This window comes from Halichondria panicea, chromosome 11 (assembly GCF_963675165.1).
Source record: "Halichondria panicea chromosome 11, odHalPani1.1, whole genome shotgun sequence".
Taxonomy (NCBI): domain Eukaryota; kingdom Metazoa; phylum Porifera; class Demospongiae; order Suberitida; family Halichondriidae; genus Halichondria; species Halichondria panicea.
The window spans coordinates 2542394-2559037 of record NC_087387.1 but is presented as its reverse complement, the minus strand read 5'-3'; the positions used below and the strand labels follow the sequence as shown (position 1 = coordinate 2559037).

At 40.9% G+C, this 16644-nt stretch overlaps 3 protein-coding genes across 3 annotated transcripts; 2 read left to right on the top strand and 1 right to left on the bottom strand.

Annotated features, from left to right (window-relative positions):
- The first annotated feature begins 2241 nt into the window (after positions 1-2241).
- Positions 2242-3083, top strand: LOC135344497 (uncharacterized). Its single transcript, XM_064541708.1, has one exon. The coding sequence runs from the start codon at positions 2250-2252 to the stop codon at positions 3030-3032; it is 783 nt and encodes a 260-aa protein (XP_064397778.1). The 5' UTR covers positions 2242-2249; the 3' UTR covers positions 3033-3083.
- A 7787-nt stretch (positions 3084-10870) lies between these two features.
- On the bottom strand, positions 10871-11462 carry LOC135343643 (uncharacterized). Its single transcript, XM_064540613.1, has 3 exons — positions 11262-11462; positions 11121-11204; positions 10871-11057 (listed from the first exon to the last, which is right to left on the bottom strand). Exons 1-3 carry the CDS (start codon positions 11449-11451, stop codon positions 10972-10974), a joined length of 360 nt encoding a protein of 119 aa, XP_064396683.1. The 5' UTR covers positions 11452-11462; the 3' UTR covers positions 10871-10971.
- Positions 11463-12318: 856 nt separating this feature from the next.
- On the top strand, positions 12319-16610 carry LOC135344314 (dynein beta chain, ciliary-like). Its single transcript, XM_064541480.1, has 8 exons — positions 12319-12451; positions 13030-13140; positions 13516-13626; positions 13922-14046; positions 14169-14256; positions 14458-14592; positions 15358-15567; positions 16596-16610. Exons 1-8 carry the CDS (start codon positions 12332-12334, stop codon positions 16608-16610), a joined length of 915 nt encoding a protein of 304 aa, XP_064397550.1. The 5' UTR covers positions 12319-12331.
- Positions 16611-16644: the final 34 nt, after the last annotated feature.

Genomic DNA, 16644 nt, shown 5'->3' with positions numbered 1-16644 from the left:
GCGGTTGGATTTAAGATGGTGTGTTGCAAATGTAACAGAACTGGTCTCTGTAAGGGCTGTGCCTGTGTAAAGGCAAACAGAAAATGCTCTGACTGCCTCCCTAAGAGACTGGGTAACTGTGCAAACCTGGCTACACCAAGCAATCAAATCCCTCCAACTTCTCCTTAAGCATCATCTCAAGCTTCTCATGGCCCTCCAGCATTCCCTCCAGGCCCTACCCTACCATGTTTTACACCCATGAGTTCACCTACATTCACATGGGGAGAATCTAGTGCCACTGACTTCTCACAATCTCTTGAAGAAGCTTACCGTGTTGTAGTACATTGGAGAAAGAACAGCTTCATTCCACCTCAGAACAAAGCTGGGAAAGAATTCGTAAGAGAGCTAGCAAGACTGTACCTAGCATTTGGTATGTCATCTACCCTGGAATCAATCGCTTTAAAGGCCACAATTGTCCTCCCACTGCTTCTCCTGCAAAAACCACACAAAACTTCTAAAAACAAGGACCATACGATTTGCCTAGAAAGAAGAATGGAAATCTGGAGAATGGGGGATCTCTCCAAACTGGTGGATGAAGGCAAAGCCATTCAGAATAGACTCCCCAAGAAACACCCCAAACACGAGGAAAATACAGCCAGGTCCTTCGCAAATTTGATGTTTGCTGGAAAATGCAAGGTGGCACTGGATATGCTAAATAACTCTGAAAGCAACTTGATCCTTCACCTTGATGATCTTGAAAATCCTAACGACCCAACCTCACAATCTGTCAAAGACATACTCATCAGCAAGCACCCTAAAGGCCAAGAAGCATACAGGGAATGTATCACAGAAGATGAACCACAAGAACCTCATCCGATAATATTCGAAGGGATCACCTCCAACAGCATCCGTTCATGTGCTCTTAAGACAAGAGGGGCAGCAGGTCCCTCTGGATTGGATGCCCACATGTGGAGAAGGCTCTGCACCAGTTACAAAGGGGCCTCAAGTGATCTCTGCGATTCATTGGCAAGGGTGGCCAAAAGAATCTGCTCTGCATATGTAGACCCAAACTCAATGAAACCACTACTAGCATGCCGTCTCATTGCCCTATCAAAAAACCCAGGAGTGCGCCCAATTGGGATTGGAGACACCGCAAGAAGGATTAGCTACTGAAATACGACATCCAGCAAGCATGTGGCTGCCAACAGCTGTGTGGAGGGCAGCTGTCAGGTATAGAAGCAGCAGTACATGCGACAAGACCAACCTTTGAAGTGAGAGAAAATGAGGCCATGTTAGTCGTTGATGCATCAAACGCCTTTAACTATCTAAATAGGCAAGTAGACCTACAAAACATAAGAAGAATCTGCCCTCCTATCGCAACTGCTCTTATCAATACTTACCGTCAACCAACAGATTTGTTTGTTGATGGAAACACTCTACTATCACAGGAGGAACAACACAAGGGGACCCTCTAGCAATGGCCATGTACGGCCTTGCAACCATACCCCTCATTAGAAAACTGGAAGGCCATTGTAAGCAAGTGTGGTATGCAGATGATTCTGCAGCTATCGGACAGATAGAACAACTAAGTACCTGGTGAGACACCCCGAGAGAGGAAGGACCAAAATTTGGCTATTTCCCAAACCCATCGAAAACCTGGCTTGTTGTTAAAGATCCACAGTGTTCGGTATCTACCATTGCAAACAGTGGGATAAACATCACGACCGAGGGGAGACCGTATCTTGGAGCCGCCATTGGAACAGAGAAGTACATGGAGGAACATGTGAAATCCAAAGTGGCAAAATGGGCAGAAAATATCACAACCCTTAGTTCGTTTGCCAAAACCCAACCACACGCATCATATGCGGCTCTAACACATGGATTAATGAGCAAATGGACCTATCTGAGCAGAGTAATGCCTGCCATTGGTCAGCTGTTACAACCGCTTGACGAATGTATCCAAGCAAACCTAATCCCAGCCCTTACGGGGAGACCACCACCAAATGACCTCGAAACAACCCTACATGCACTACCTGCCAGCCTAGGGGGACTGGGCATCAACATTCCATGCAGAAAGGGAATTCCGATCCTCACTAGCTATTTGTGGGCCTCTCATTGATGGAATTCAATTGCAGGACCATGCTTATAGATTGGAAACTCTTGACACACAACTGGCCCAGAAGAAAGATGTTAGGAGATTGAATAACCATGAGAACAAGTTAAAAGCCACTGAGCTAAATCAACTTCTCCCAGACACTCTGCAAAGAGCAATGGATCTTGCCAGCGAGAAGGGAGCTTCCTCATGGCTGACGGCACTCCCACTGTCAGAACATGGCTTTACCCTACACAAGGGAGCTTTCCAAGATGCCCTAGCATTGAGATATGGCTGGAATCCAACAAACACTCCAACAAATTGTGACTGCGGCAAAGCCTTTTCTACTGAACACGCTCTCTCGTGTGCCAAAGGAGGTTTTCCGACTATTAGGCACAACGAGATAAGAGACTTAACCGCGGACCTGCTCACTGAAGTATGTAACGACGTTCGCATAGAACCGGACCTGCAGCCAATTACTGACGAAACACTCTGGTGTGCTACAGCCAACACTCAAGAGGGAGCTCGTCTAGACATCTCAGCAAACGGGGTATGGGGAGGCAGACTGGAAAAGACCTACTTCGATGTAAGAGTGTTCAATCCCCATGCCCCATCAAACAAAGGCCCACTAACAGCTTGCTACAAGAAACATGAAAGAGAGAAGAAAAGATCCTATGAACAGAGAGTACGAGAAATAGAACATGCATCGTTCACACCCTTGGTAATGTCCACTACTGGAGGGATGGGCAGAGAGGCCACAACCTTCTATAAACGATTGGCTTCCCTGCTCTCGCACAAATGGGGCAATCAGTACTGCAAAATCCTCAACTGGCTAAGATGCCGCCTCTCCTATTCACTGCTTAGATCCTCGATCCAGGCAATAAGAGGAGCCAGATCTTCTCGCGGCAAGGCAATTATCGCTGCGGAGCTGGCTACAGTGGAATCAATGCTGCAACAATGAACACCTTACTTGTTATAATTCTTTTTATTTTTTGTCTTTTGTGTTTGCTTTAGTTTTAGTTTTTGTTTTTGTTTACTGTTTTACGCCCCGAGATGGAGTGCAAAAAAAAAAAGTAATCACTGTAATGAGTGTAATCACCGTAATGAGTGTAATCATAGTAATGGGTGTAATCACCGTAATGTATGTAATCACCGTAATGGGTGTAATCACCGTAATGTATGTAATCACCGTAATGGGTGTGATCACCGTAATGGGTGTAATGATCGTAATCACCGTAATGAGTGTAATCACCGTAATGTATGTAATCACCGTAATGGGTGTAATCACCGTAATGGGTGTAATCACCGTAATGGGTGTAATCATCGTAATGAGTGTAATCATAGTAATGGGTGTAATCACCGTAATGTATGTAATCACCGTAATGGGTGTAATCACCGTAATGTATGTAATCACCGTAATGGGTGTGATCACCGTAATGGGTGTAATGATCGTAATCACCGTAATGAGTGTAATCACCGTAATGTATGTAATCACCGTAATGGGTGTAATCACCGTAATGGGTGTAATCACCGTAATGGGTGTAATCATCGTAATGAGTGTAATCATAGTAATGGGTGTAATCACGTAATGTATGTAATCACCGTAATGTATGTAATCACCGTAATGGGTGTAATCACCGTAATGGGTGTAATGATCGTAATCACCGTAATGAGTGTAATCACCGTAATGTATGTAATCACCGTAATGGGTGTAATCACCGTAATGGGTGTAATCACCGTAATGGGTGTAATCACTGTAATGGGTGTAATCACTGTAATGCATGTAATCACCGTAATGGGTGTAATCACCGTAATCACCGTAATGTATGTAATCACCGTAATGGGTGTAATCACCGTAATGTATGTAATCACCGTAATGGGTGTAATCACCGTAATGGGTGTAATGATCGTAATCACCGTAATGAGTGTAATCACCGTAATGTACCGTAATGGGTGTAATCACCGTAATGGGTGTAATCACCGTAATGGGTGTAATCATCGTAATGAGTGTAATCATTGTAATGGGTGTAATCACCGTAGTGGGTGTAATCACCGTAATGGGTGTAATGATCGTAATCACCGTAATGAGTGTAATCACCGTAATGTATGTAATCACCGTAATGGGTGTAATCACCGTAATGGGTGTAATCACCGTAATGGATGTAATCACTGTAATGTATGTAATCACCGTAATGGGTGTAATCACCGTAATCACCGTAATGTATGTAATCACCGTAATGGGTGTAATCACCGTAATGGGTGTAATCATAGTAATGGGTGTAATCACCGTAATGTATGTAATCACCGTAATGGGTGTAATCACCTTAATGTATGTAATCACCGTAATGGGTGTAATCACCGTATTGTATGTAATCACCGTAATGGGTGTAATCACCGTAATGGGTGTAATGATCGTAATCACCGTAATGAGTGTAATCACCGTAATGTATGTAATCACCGTAATGGGTGTAATCACCGTAATGGGTGTAATCACCGTAATGGGTGTAATCACCGTAATGGATGTAATCACTGTAATGTATGTAATCACCGTAATGGGTGTAATCACCGTAATCACCGTAATGTATGTAATCACCGTAATGGGTGTAATCACCGTAATGGGTGTAATCATCGTAATGAGTGTAATCATAGTAATGGGTGTAATCACCGTAATGTATGTAATCACCGTAATGGGTGTAATCACCTTAATGTATGTAATCACCGTAATGGGTGTAATCACCGTAATGTATGTAATCACCATAATGGGTGTAATCACCGTAATGGGTGTAATGATCGTAATCACCGTAATGAGTGTAATCACCGTAATGTATGTAATCACCGTAATGGGTGTAATCACCGTAATGGGTGTAATCACCGTAATGGGTGTAATCACCGTAATGGGTGTAATCACCGTAATGGGTGTAATCACTGTAATGGGTGTAATCACTGTAATGTATGTAATCACCGTAATGGGTGTAATCACCGTAATCACCGTAATGTATGTAATCACCGTAATGGGTGTAATCACCGTAATGGGTGTAATCATCGTAATCACCGTAATGAGTGTAATCACCGTAATGTACCGTAATGGGTGTAATCACCGTAATGGGTGTAATCACCGTAATGGGTGTAATCATCGTAATGAGTGTAATCATTGTAATGGGTGTAATCACCGTAGTGGGTGTAATCACCGTAATGGGTGTAATGATCGTAATCACCGTAATGAGTGTAATCACCGTAATGTATGTAATCACCGTAATGGGTGTAATCACCGTAATGGGTGTAATCACTGTAATGTATGTAATCACCGTAATGGGTGTAATCACCGTAATCACCGTAATGTATGTAATCACCGTAATGGGTGTAATCACCGTAATGTATGTAATCACCGTAATGGGTGTAATCACCGTAATGGGTGTAATGATCGTAATCACCGTAATGAGTGTAATCACTGTAATGTACCGTAATGGGTGTAATCACCGTAATGGGTGTAATCATCGTAATGAGTGTAATCATAGTAATGGGTGTAATCACCGTAATGGGTGTAATCATCGTAATGAGTGTAATCACCGTAATGAGTGTAATCACCGTAATGGGTGTAATGAGTGTAATCACCGTAATGAGTGTAATCATAGTAATGGGTGTAATCACCGTAATGTATGTAATCACCGTAATGTGTGTAATCACCGTAATGTATGTAATCACCGTAATGGGTGTAATCACCGTAATGTATGTAATCACCGTAATGGGTGTAATCACCGTAATGGGTGTAATCATCGTAATGAGTGTAATCATTGTAATGGGTGTAATCACCGTAGTGGGTGTAATCACCGTAATTGGTGTAATGATCGTAATCACCGTAATGAGTGTAATCACCGTAATGTATGTAATCACCGTAATGGGTGTAATCATCGTAATGGGTGTAATCACCGTAATGGGTGTAATCACCGTAATGGATGTAATCACTGTAATGTATGTAATCACCGTAATGGGTGTAATCACCGTAATCACCGTAATGTATGTAATCACCGTAATGGGTGTAATCATCGTAATGAGTGTAATCATAGTAATGGGTGTAATCACCGTAATGTATGTAATCACCGTAATGGGTGTAATCACCTTAATGTATGTAATCACCGTAATGGGTGTAATCACCGTAATGTATGTAATCACCGTAATGGGTGTAATGATCGTAATCACCGTAATGAGTGTAATCACCGTAATGTATGTAATCACCGTAATGGGTGTAATCACCGTAATGGGTGTAATCACCGTAATGGGTGTAATCACCGTAATGGGTGTAATCATAGTAATGGGTGTAATCACCGTAATGTATGTAATCACCGTAATGGGTGTAATCACCTTAATGTATGTAATCACCGTAATGGGTGTAATCACCGTATTGTATGTAATCACCGTAATGGGTGTAATCACCGTAATGGGTGTAATGATCGTAATCACCGTAATGAGTGTAATCACCGTAATGTATGTAATCACCGTAATGGGTGTAATCACCGTAATGGGTGTAATCACCGTAATGGGTGTAATCACCGTAATGGATGTAATCACTGTAATGTATGTAATCACCGTAATGGGTGTAATCACCGTAATCACCGTAATGTATGTAATCACCGTAATGGGTGTAATCACCGTAATGGGTGTAATCATCGTAATGAGTGTAATCATAGTAATGGGTGTAATCACCGTAATGTATGTAATCACCGTAATGGGTGTAATCACCTTAATGTATGTAATCACCGTAATGGGTGTAATCACCGTAATGTATGTAATCACCATAATGGGTGTAATCACCGTAATGGGTGTAATGATCGTAATCACCGTAATGAGTGTAATCACCGTAATGTATGTAATCACCGTAATGGGTGTAATCACCGTAATGGGTGTAATCACCGTAATGGGTGTAATCACCGTAATGGGTGTAATCACTGTAATGTATGTAATCACCGTAATGGGTGTAATCACCGTAATCACCGTAATGTATGTAATCACCGTAATGGGTGTAATCACCGTAATGGGTGTAATCATCGTAATCACCGTAATGAGTGTAATCACCGTAATGTACCGTAATGGGTGTAATCACCGTAATGGGTGTAATCACTGTAATGGGTGTAATCATCGTAATGAGTGTAATCATTGTAATGGGTGTAATCACCGTAGTGGGTGTAATCACCGTAATGGGTGTAATGATCGTAATCACCGTAATGAGTGTAATCACCGTAATGTATGTAATCACCGTAATGGGTGTAATCACCGTAATGGGTGTAATCACTGTAATGTATGTAATCACCGTAATGGGTGTAATCACCGTAATCACCGTAATGTATGTAATCACCGTAATGGGTGTAATCACCGTAATGTATGTAATCACCGTAATGGGTGTAATCACCGTAATGGGTGTAATGATCGTAATCACCGTAATGAGTGTAATCACTGCAATGTACCGTAATGGGTGTAATCACCGTAATGGGTGTAATCATCGTAATGAGTGTAATCATAGTAATGGGTGTAATCACCGTAATGGGTGTAATCATCGTAATGAGTGTAATCACCGTAATGAGTGTAATCACCGTAATGGGTGTAATGAGTGTAATCACCGTAATGAGTGTAATCATAGTAATGGGTGTAATCACCGTAATGTATGTAATCACCGTAATGTGTGTAATCACCGTAATGTATGTAATCACCGTAATGGGTGTAATCACCGTAATGTATGTAATCACCGTAATGGGTGTAATCACCGTAATGGGTGTAATGATCGTAATCACCGTAATGAGTGTAATCACCGTAATGTACCGTAATGGGTGTAATCACCGTAATGGGTGTAATCACCGTAATGGGTGTAATCATCGTAATGAGTGTAATCATTGTAATGGGTGTAATCACCGTAGTGGGTGTAATCACCGTAATGGGTGTAATGATCGTAATCACCGTAATGAGTGTAATCACCGTAATGTATGTAATCACCGTAATGGGTGTAATCATCGTAATGGGTGTAATCACCGTAATGGGTGTAATCACCGTAATGGATGTAATCACTGTAATGTATGTAATCACCGTAATGGGTGTAATCACCGTAATCACCGTAATGTATGTAATCACCGTAATGGGTGTAATCATCGTAATGAGTGTAATCATAGTAATGGGTGTAATCACCGTAATGTATGTAATCACCGTAAGTGTAATCACCTTAATGTATGTAATCACCGTAATGGGTGTAATCACCGTAATGTATGTAATCACCGTAATGGGTGTAATGATCGTAATCACCGTAATGAGTGTAATCACCGTAATGTATGTAATCACCGTAATGGGTGTAATCACCGTAATGGGTGTAATCACCGTAATGGGTGTAATCACCGTAATGGGTGTAATCACTGTAATGTATGTAATCACCGTAATGGGTGTAATCACCGTAATCACCGTAATGTATGTAATCACCGTAATGGGTGTAATCACCGTAATGGGTGTAATGATCGTAATCACCGTAATGAGTGTAATCACCATAATGTACCGTAATGGGTGTAATCACCGTAATCACCGTAATGGGTGTAATCATCGTAATGAGTGTAATCATTGTAATGGGTGTAATCACCGTAGTGGGTGTAATCACCGTAATGGGTGTAATGATCGTAATCACCGTAATGAGTGTAATCACCGTAATGTATGTAATCACCGTAATGGGTGTAATCACCGTAATGGGTGTAATCACTGTAATGTATGTAATCACCGTAAGTTATAGTTAAACAATGGCCTCGAGTGGTATATTTGATTTACACGCGAGAGTAATCTGATAAACCACGAGGCGCAGCCGAGTTGGTTTATCTGATTACTCGAGCGTGTAAAGCAAATATACCACGAGAGGCCATAGTTTAACTGGCTTGTACTATGTTTAGAACTGTACTACTATGTTTAGCTACTTCCTGTCATGCTTCTTCAATGAATATGCTTATAACTACTGTTTGACGTCACTGTTGCTATAGCTATGCAATGAATTTGCTATCTTTTTAAAAAGCGCGATGGCTGATTTCAAGCAAGCGTCTATGATTCAAGCAAGCAATTGTGAAGGCTGTGTTTCTGCATCTTTATAGAAGGCACTTCAAGAAAGTACACTGGTGCTACTTGTCTACAAAGAGTGCAAATGTACCCGAAAATATCATTCCACAAGCCTACTGTACTGGCCCAGTGCAGTGCAGTCTCTTTAGTCTGAGAAACACTTGGCAGTCTGGACCCTTCTTACTGCTCCCGGTCCCATGCAGCAATGCAATAAGCAGGTTGTGACAACCAATGTTGAAAGTTGAAAAAAAGCAACACAAACAAACCAGTATCGTTTGGTTCACGGAGTTCTTCCAAATTTGCCTCCTTTTTGGAACTATTCATCGCTCGAACTTGGCTCTTTTTATGTTGACTAAAACATTAGTAGACCCTTTTTTGTATTGAATTCTCTCTAGCTCTAATATTGATTGAATTGAGTAGATCTAGTGTGTCATTGTTTTAATTGAAACAGTGTGTCAAAAAACCCAATTTTGTTGCAAAGGTGGGATACTGTATTCAGTTCTAGCTGTACATGTAGTTTGACCACAAGCCACGGTATATGGCTGTTATACACTAGGGTATAACAGCCATATACCATGGCTGTGGTCAGACAGGTTGTATAAGTAGTATAAACTACAACTGAAGCCTTTGATCTTTGGTGCAACCATAGTACAATGGGTGTAATCACCGTAATCACCGTAATGTATGTAATCACCGTAATGGGTGTAATCACCGTAATGTATGTAATCACCGTAATGGGTGTAATCACCGTAATGGGTGTAATGATCGTAATCACCGTAATGAGTGTAATCACTGTAATGTACCGTAATGGGTGTAATCACCGTAATGGGTGTAATCATTGTAATGAGTGTAATCATAGTAATGGGTGTAATCACCGTAATGGGTGTAATCATCGTAATGAGTGTAATCACCGTAATGAGTGTAATCACCGTAATGGGTGTAATGAGTGTAATCACCGTAATGAGTGTAATCATAGTAATGGGTGTAATCACCGTAATGTATGTAATCACCGTAATGGGTGTAATCACTGTAATGTATGTAATCACCGTAATGGGTGTAATCACCGTAATGTATGTAATCACCGTAATAGGTGTAATCACCGTAATGTATATATGTAATCACCGTAATGGGTGTAATGATCGTAATCACCGTAATGAGTGTAATCACCGTAATGAATGTAATCACCGTAATGGGTGTAATCACCGTAATGGGTGTAATCATCGTAATGGGTGTAACCACCGTAATGGGTGTAATCACTGTAATGTATGTAATCACCGTAATGGATGTAATCACCGTAATGTATGTAATCACCGTAATGGGTGTAATCACTGTAATGGGTGTAATCACTGTAATGGGTGTAATGATCGTAATCACCGTAATGAGTGTAATCATTGTAATGTATGTAATCACCGTAATGTATGTAATTACCGTAATGTATGTAATGGGTGTAATCACTGTAATCACCGTAATGTATGTAATCACTGTAATAGGTGTAATCACCGTAATGTATGTAATGACCGTAATGAGTGTAATCACCGTAATGGGTGTAATCACCATCGCACCCTATTAATCTAGTGTCAATTTCACCATATATATTTTGGCATTATAACTTTATACAGAGAGATAATTACAATAGTGTGGTCCTTTTAACCACAGTAAGTAGAATTACATCACAATTAGACAAATTTACTACGAAGAAGTTTTAATACCGTGTTTAGTAAAGATAAAGTGACTACACATATTCAAATTCACAACACATTTTTTACAGTGTACGTAGTAAGTGAGAATAAACTAATTTAACTTTGTTCAAGTCTATATAAGTTTAGTTATCAGTTCTTTTGTCGTTTTTTATTTGAAGGCAATGAGTCAGGAGGGAGATCATCAAGCAACATTTCAATTTTAGTTCTTTTCCGTCCTATAAATAGAAAGCACAAAATTTACACGTGACCATGCACAAAGTATACTATCATGCACTCACCACGTTTTGTTTTGTGAACACCAACATCTCCAGGACCAGCATCCAGCAACATGTCAACTTTAGTTCTTTTCCGTCTTTTCTGTCCTGCATAATGAAAGTACAAATGTGACTAAAATTGTAAACATGCAATCGTGCACTCACCACGTTTTGTTTTGTGAATACCAAAAACTCCAGCCGAGTCACCCTCTCCACCGTCCTTCACAACAACAACTCCAGCCTCTCCACCGTCTTTCACAACTCCAGACTCTCCACCGTCGTTCACAACAACAACTCCAGACACTCCAGCCTCTTCATCGTCCTTTACAACTCCAGCCTCTCCGTCGTCCTTCATAATTCCAGACTCTCCACCGGTGCCCTTCACAACTCCAGCCTCTCCACCGTCCTTCACAACTCCAGACTCTCCACCGTCCTTCACAACTCCAGACTCTCCATCGTCCTTCAAAACTCCAGCCTCTTCATCGTCCTTCACAACTCCAGCCTCTCTGTCGTCCTTCACAACTCCAGCCTCTCCATCGTCCTTTACAACTCCAGACTCTCCGTCGTCCTTCACAACAACAACTCCAGCCTCTCCACCCTCCTTTACAACTTTAGACTCTCCACTGACAACTCCAGCATCTTTATCGTCCTTCACAACTCCAGCCTCTCCATCGTCCTGCACAACTCCAGACTCTCCGTCGTCCTTCACAACTCCAGACTCTCCGTCGTCCTTCACAACTCCAGACTCTCCATCGTCCTTCAAAACTCCAGCCTCTTCATCGTCCTTCACAACTCCAGACTCTCCATCGTCCTTCACAACTCCAGCCTCTCCACCGGCATGTCCTTCACAACTCCAGCCTCTCCATCGTCCTTCACAACTTCAGACTCTCCACCGTTTTCCTTCACTGGATTGCTTTGATCTGCCCACTCACTGGGCAACAAGTGACTATACATGCACCTATATATACCAACACATGCATATTAAGTATATATACCTAATACTATAAATACCACAACAGGTATCATGTTACTATATACCTATACCAACACATAACTATGTAATAAATTATACTAATATACCTATAAATATCAACACATGCAGTTCCCTTTTGATAAAGGGTGCACTGTACACGTATTGTATAGTCATATAATCATATAAGCGCTTAGTACAATTGTGTGACTGATTATGAAATTCATCGGTAAATAGTGATGACATATTCAAGTTTGGCACGCTCATGCCTAGACTCACAAAGCAGCACCAGCAACCTGACTACCTAGCTGAGCTGGACGAGATCGCAGAGCTTTCAGACATGAAGGATGAGATACTGTCCCGTGTATCATCTGCCATAACACAGGTGAACAAACAGTCAGTGCTGTTTACAGTGATCTCTCTATAGTATCTGGTAGTATATGCATAGTTGCCCAGAAAGGAAGTTGTGAAAGTTAATAGCCACAGAGTGGTGGTGGTGTCAGTACAGTGGGGCAATGGTGTACGGATAGCAATTTGTACCAAATTTGTTCATCTGACCCTGCATCTCACACACCCCAATTGCAAGTGTGTGTTCTAACTGTTACATTGGAGTACCGTACATTCACTCCTGTAATTTTGGAATTACGAACTTTCACTCCTGCATTTATTATAGCGGGTATAATTATTTCGAGGACATAAAACTTCAAGTTCGCAGAAAGACCGTTAGAAAGGATTTCAAGAATATAACTTTCGTGGACTATCAGCATTTTGGCACATGGTATGCATGCGATAATAATATTCATGGGTATAAATGTTTGCAGTACATGGTTACTCAGCGAAAAACGCTGATGTTTATACTCTAGAAATATATCCGCTTAGCGGCTATACTGTATACGTACATTAGTATGTTACATGTGTTCATTTTACCCAATAGTGTGTACATTTTATTCTATTTGTGTTCAGAGTATGGAGTTCTGCCAATCCTATGAGAACTATGCCTACCTTTGGGTGGATGATCGCAATGAATTCCTACGACAGTTTCTAATTTATGGACACGTTCTCACACCGGAAGAGGTATTTTTGATGTGCTGTTTTTGTAACTAAACGTTTATTTTGTATTATTTTGTACTGTGCACAGTATACCTGCAGTGTATGGTGACACACATGTAGTATTATAGTCACACAGTATTGCATCTCCCTTTGAAAATTGATTACCATAACCAAATACTGTTAGCCACATTTTGTACGTTAATATCTGTAATCTACGGCCTCTAACTAGTTATAAGGGTTCACAATCAAACATGTGTAGCAACATTGTTCATATTTACGTGTGTGGTCTTGATATAAGTACGACATAAATGAATAAAAATTATGAAGTCTTGAATTGACAGTGGTAGCTACCCTAAAATCAATCTGTATAATGAGTTATCCTGTCATGTGCTACGTTAGGTAGAGGAGGCTGGTGATGTTGGTGTACCAGAGACTCCTCCCAGTCTGAACCAGTTCAACGAGCAGGTGGATAGCTACGAGAAGATCCACTCAGAGGTGGAACAGTTTCAGGTGAGAATAGGGTTAATTATGATTGTTTTCAAATTTCATGTCCTGCTGTGTCACTATTCTGAATGTTTCGGTTGGCTATATCACCTACAAAAATTGCATACGTAATGGCAGTAATGATATTGATATTTAGAAGCTTTTTTTTTTCGTATTGTAAAATCCCATAGGTGGCTGTGATGTTTAATTAGTTGTGCATGCTGTGACAACCCAGATTCGATAGAGATACCATGAAGTTCTAATTTTGGTTTATTGTTGTTTATTGTTATAAATTACTGTACATGTGATATATTGTGTGTAGGGCACCACCGTGTTCAATTTGTGGTTCAGAATTGACTCGAGGCCATTCAAGCAAGGTCTGCTCAACATTGTCAAGAGATGGTCGTACATGTTCAAACAGCACCTCATTGACCATGTTACATCAAGGTAATCAGTACATACATACTGTACATTATATCCTGAAGTGTGTCTACTGATCAGTATATCACCACCATTGTACATGTACGTATGATTATGACTATATAATTCAAAATCGCTCCTTTCCCTAGTTTGAATGACCTTGAGTTATTCATTAAGACAACTGTGACTGGTCTGGGACTAGAGGTCGAGGAGGGGGACTATGATGGACTAGTTGATGTACGTTGATTATATCACAACATAACTGATAGAATGCACTAGCTTTTATATGAAATTTGCTGTATACATGTAGATGTGTTTGCTACAAGTCCTTGTTGTATAAATGTACTTATCGGTATTGTATATGAAGAGAGGAAAACTACAGTACATGCCTGTTTTAATGTTATTGCTCCAAATTTATGTATGCTGTTCTCTGTTCAGATGATGAGTCACCTGATGGCAGTGAAGGACAAGCAAACAATTGCTGACAACATGTTTGAACCTCTCAAAGCCACCATCGAGCTGCTCAAGACGTACGAGCAGGAGCTGAGTGATGATGTCCATCTTCAAGTACAGGTCATTACATAGCCAAGAATCCTGGCCGATTAAAATACGGCCTGGTACCTATTGCATGTGTGATAGTGCGCATGCGCTTCAAATTACCCAGAATATGGGTAATCAATCGTACTACGAACGTAAAACCTTAGTAAATTTTACCATAAATTAGTCTGTTTACTAAGAATATTCCGTAACACTTCATCTCCATGACTGAGTTCCTTGAAGCTGTGGCTTATGCCATCTATTGCGTTGGTCTAGAAGGCTTAAACACTAGTCTGAAGACAGAAGAGGCTCTCATCTACGTCTATGATGGTCCTATAGCCGGATTCTCTTCGCAAGTAGCAGCTAGAAGCACCATACACTTCCCATAGCCTGTACACATTTATTATTAAGCTAAGAGACCGTACAGCTGTCATAGAGGTAGATGAGAGCCTCTTCTGGCTTCAGACTAGTATGAAAGCCTTCTGGAACAACGCAATAGAGAGCTATGCTGATGTACGTAGATAGAAAGTAAATGAGAGAAATAAAAAGGGGATATTCCCCAGATTCTGGATAATACACTAACGCATGCGCACTATGACCATGCAATAGGTACCAGGCCGTATTTTAATCGGCCTGGATTTGAGGCTAGTCTTTACACTGACTATGATTTTACCCACATGTTTAGTATAGTGCCGACTAGTATTGCTTACGTACACATTTCTGAGTCTGGGGTCATGGCAACTACTATTCTAACTACATAATTAGTAAATGATTTCTAACTATTCTGTTAATTCATTCTAGGAGCTTCCAGAGCAGTGGAACAATGTGAAGAAGCAGGCTGTGTTAATGAAGCAAGCAGTGGCTCCTCTACAGGCCACAGAGGTTGGCATTATTCGGAGGAAGCTCGCTTCCTTCGACGTGAAACAGCATGAGTTCAGAGAGAAATTCAGACAGACTTCTCCCTTTGAGTTTGATGCTAAGCTGGATAATGTCTACAGCAGGATTGATAAAGTGAGACCATGCGTGTTGTACTGTGTATTTTTTTTTATACGTACGGGTCGATTTGGATCACAAGTCCAGTAATGTGTACAGTAGCCCTCATATAAAAGTACCGTTCAATTGCATAAAATGATTCACGTAGAAATAGAACAAAAACGGATGTCCAGCTCTATTAAAAATTAACACGGTGCGGAAATTACCCGTTTCAATTCCGAAATAACAATCGCACGTATATGCTACCTTATTGCTCATTGTGGTCAGACATCAAAGGGTGGTACTATGGTTGTAAGCCTGGGTGATATGTATATTACCAGGATGTGGTCAATATACCTGGATATTACCATAGATAAACGAACAGTTATCTATGATATTACTCAGGATGTAGACCGATGCAACCTAAAGCAAATTACATGTAGCTTGCATTGCTTTTACTAGCCTCCTTCACAAGGCCTCAAAAAGGAGGCCTGCTTGCGCATGCGCAAAATTATTGGATAATTTCCCCGTAATGTTTCCCATTAAACTGAATTTTTACCCGAATTATATCCTGAATAACATATATAGACAAAGAATACTCTTTATAAAGTCAGACACAGAGCTATATAGCTAGCTAGCTAGAGACAGAGCTGTATTGGTTACAGCAGCAATTTCTTTCTGATAGAGTCGACTTTCACCATGGTTAGTGTCAGATGGGCGTGCCCTATCCATATAGGCTATTGTCAGCCTTCCCTCCGTTCAGAGGATTGTTATCTACACTGTTGCAGGCTGTGAGTCCTTTGTTAACATAGCAGGCTAAGGGTAGCTATTAGAAACCTTTACAATCGCACTTCTATCCACTTACTTAAATCCACTTCTGTTTGTCGTGACGTCATTGTTTTACTGAACATTATACGATGATATCCGGAGTCCCCAGTTTCTGGGGATTATGTGGCGCATGCGCAAACAGTCGATACCAGGCCCTCTCTTCGAGGAAGAGCGGCCTGGGATCAAGGCTATACTTTTACATGATTATATTTCCCACCTACTACACTTTTGCTATGTAGTCTAGTGGGGTTTAACTGTCATAAATTGGCACCTCAGGGCTACAAGGGA

What these genes read in the sequence shown, in the direction of transcription:
- LOC135344497 (XM_064541708.1), top strand. Translation starts at nt 2,250, where the DNA reads ATGGATCTTGCCAGCGAGAAGGGAGCTTCCTCATGGCTGACGGCACTC.
- LOC135343643 (XM_064540613.1), bottom strand. Translation starts at nt 11,451, where the DNA reads ATGAAGGACGACGGAGAGGCTGGAGTTGTAAAGGACGATGAAGAGGCT. An exon ending in TATTCACAAAACAAAACGTG is followed by an intron (nt 11,205 to 11,261) that starts GTGAGTGCACGA and finishes TTCATTATGCAG; the next exon opens with GACAGAAAAGACGGAAAAGA. An exon ending in TGTTCACAAAACAAAACGTG is followed by an intron (nt 11,058 to 11,120) that starts GTGAGTGCATGA and finishes TTCTATTTATAG; the next exon opens with GACGGAAAAGAACTAAAATT.
- LOC135344314 (XM_064541480.1), top strand. Translation starts at nt 12,332, where the DNA reads ATGCCTAGACTCACAAAGCAGCACCAGCAACCTGACTACCTAGCTGAG. An exon ending in TATCATCTGCCATAACACAG is followed by an intron (nt 12,452 to 13,029) that starts GTGAACAAACAG and finishes ATTTGTGTTCAG; the next exon opens with AGTATGGAGTTCTGCCAATC. An exon ending in ACTATGATGGACTAGTTGAT is followed by an intron (nt 14,257 to 14,457) that starts GTACGTTGATTA and finishes TTCTCTGTTCAG; the next exon opens with ATGATGAGTCACCTGATGGC.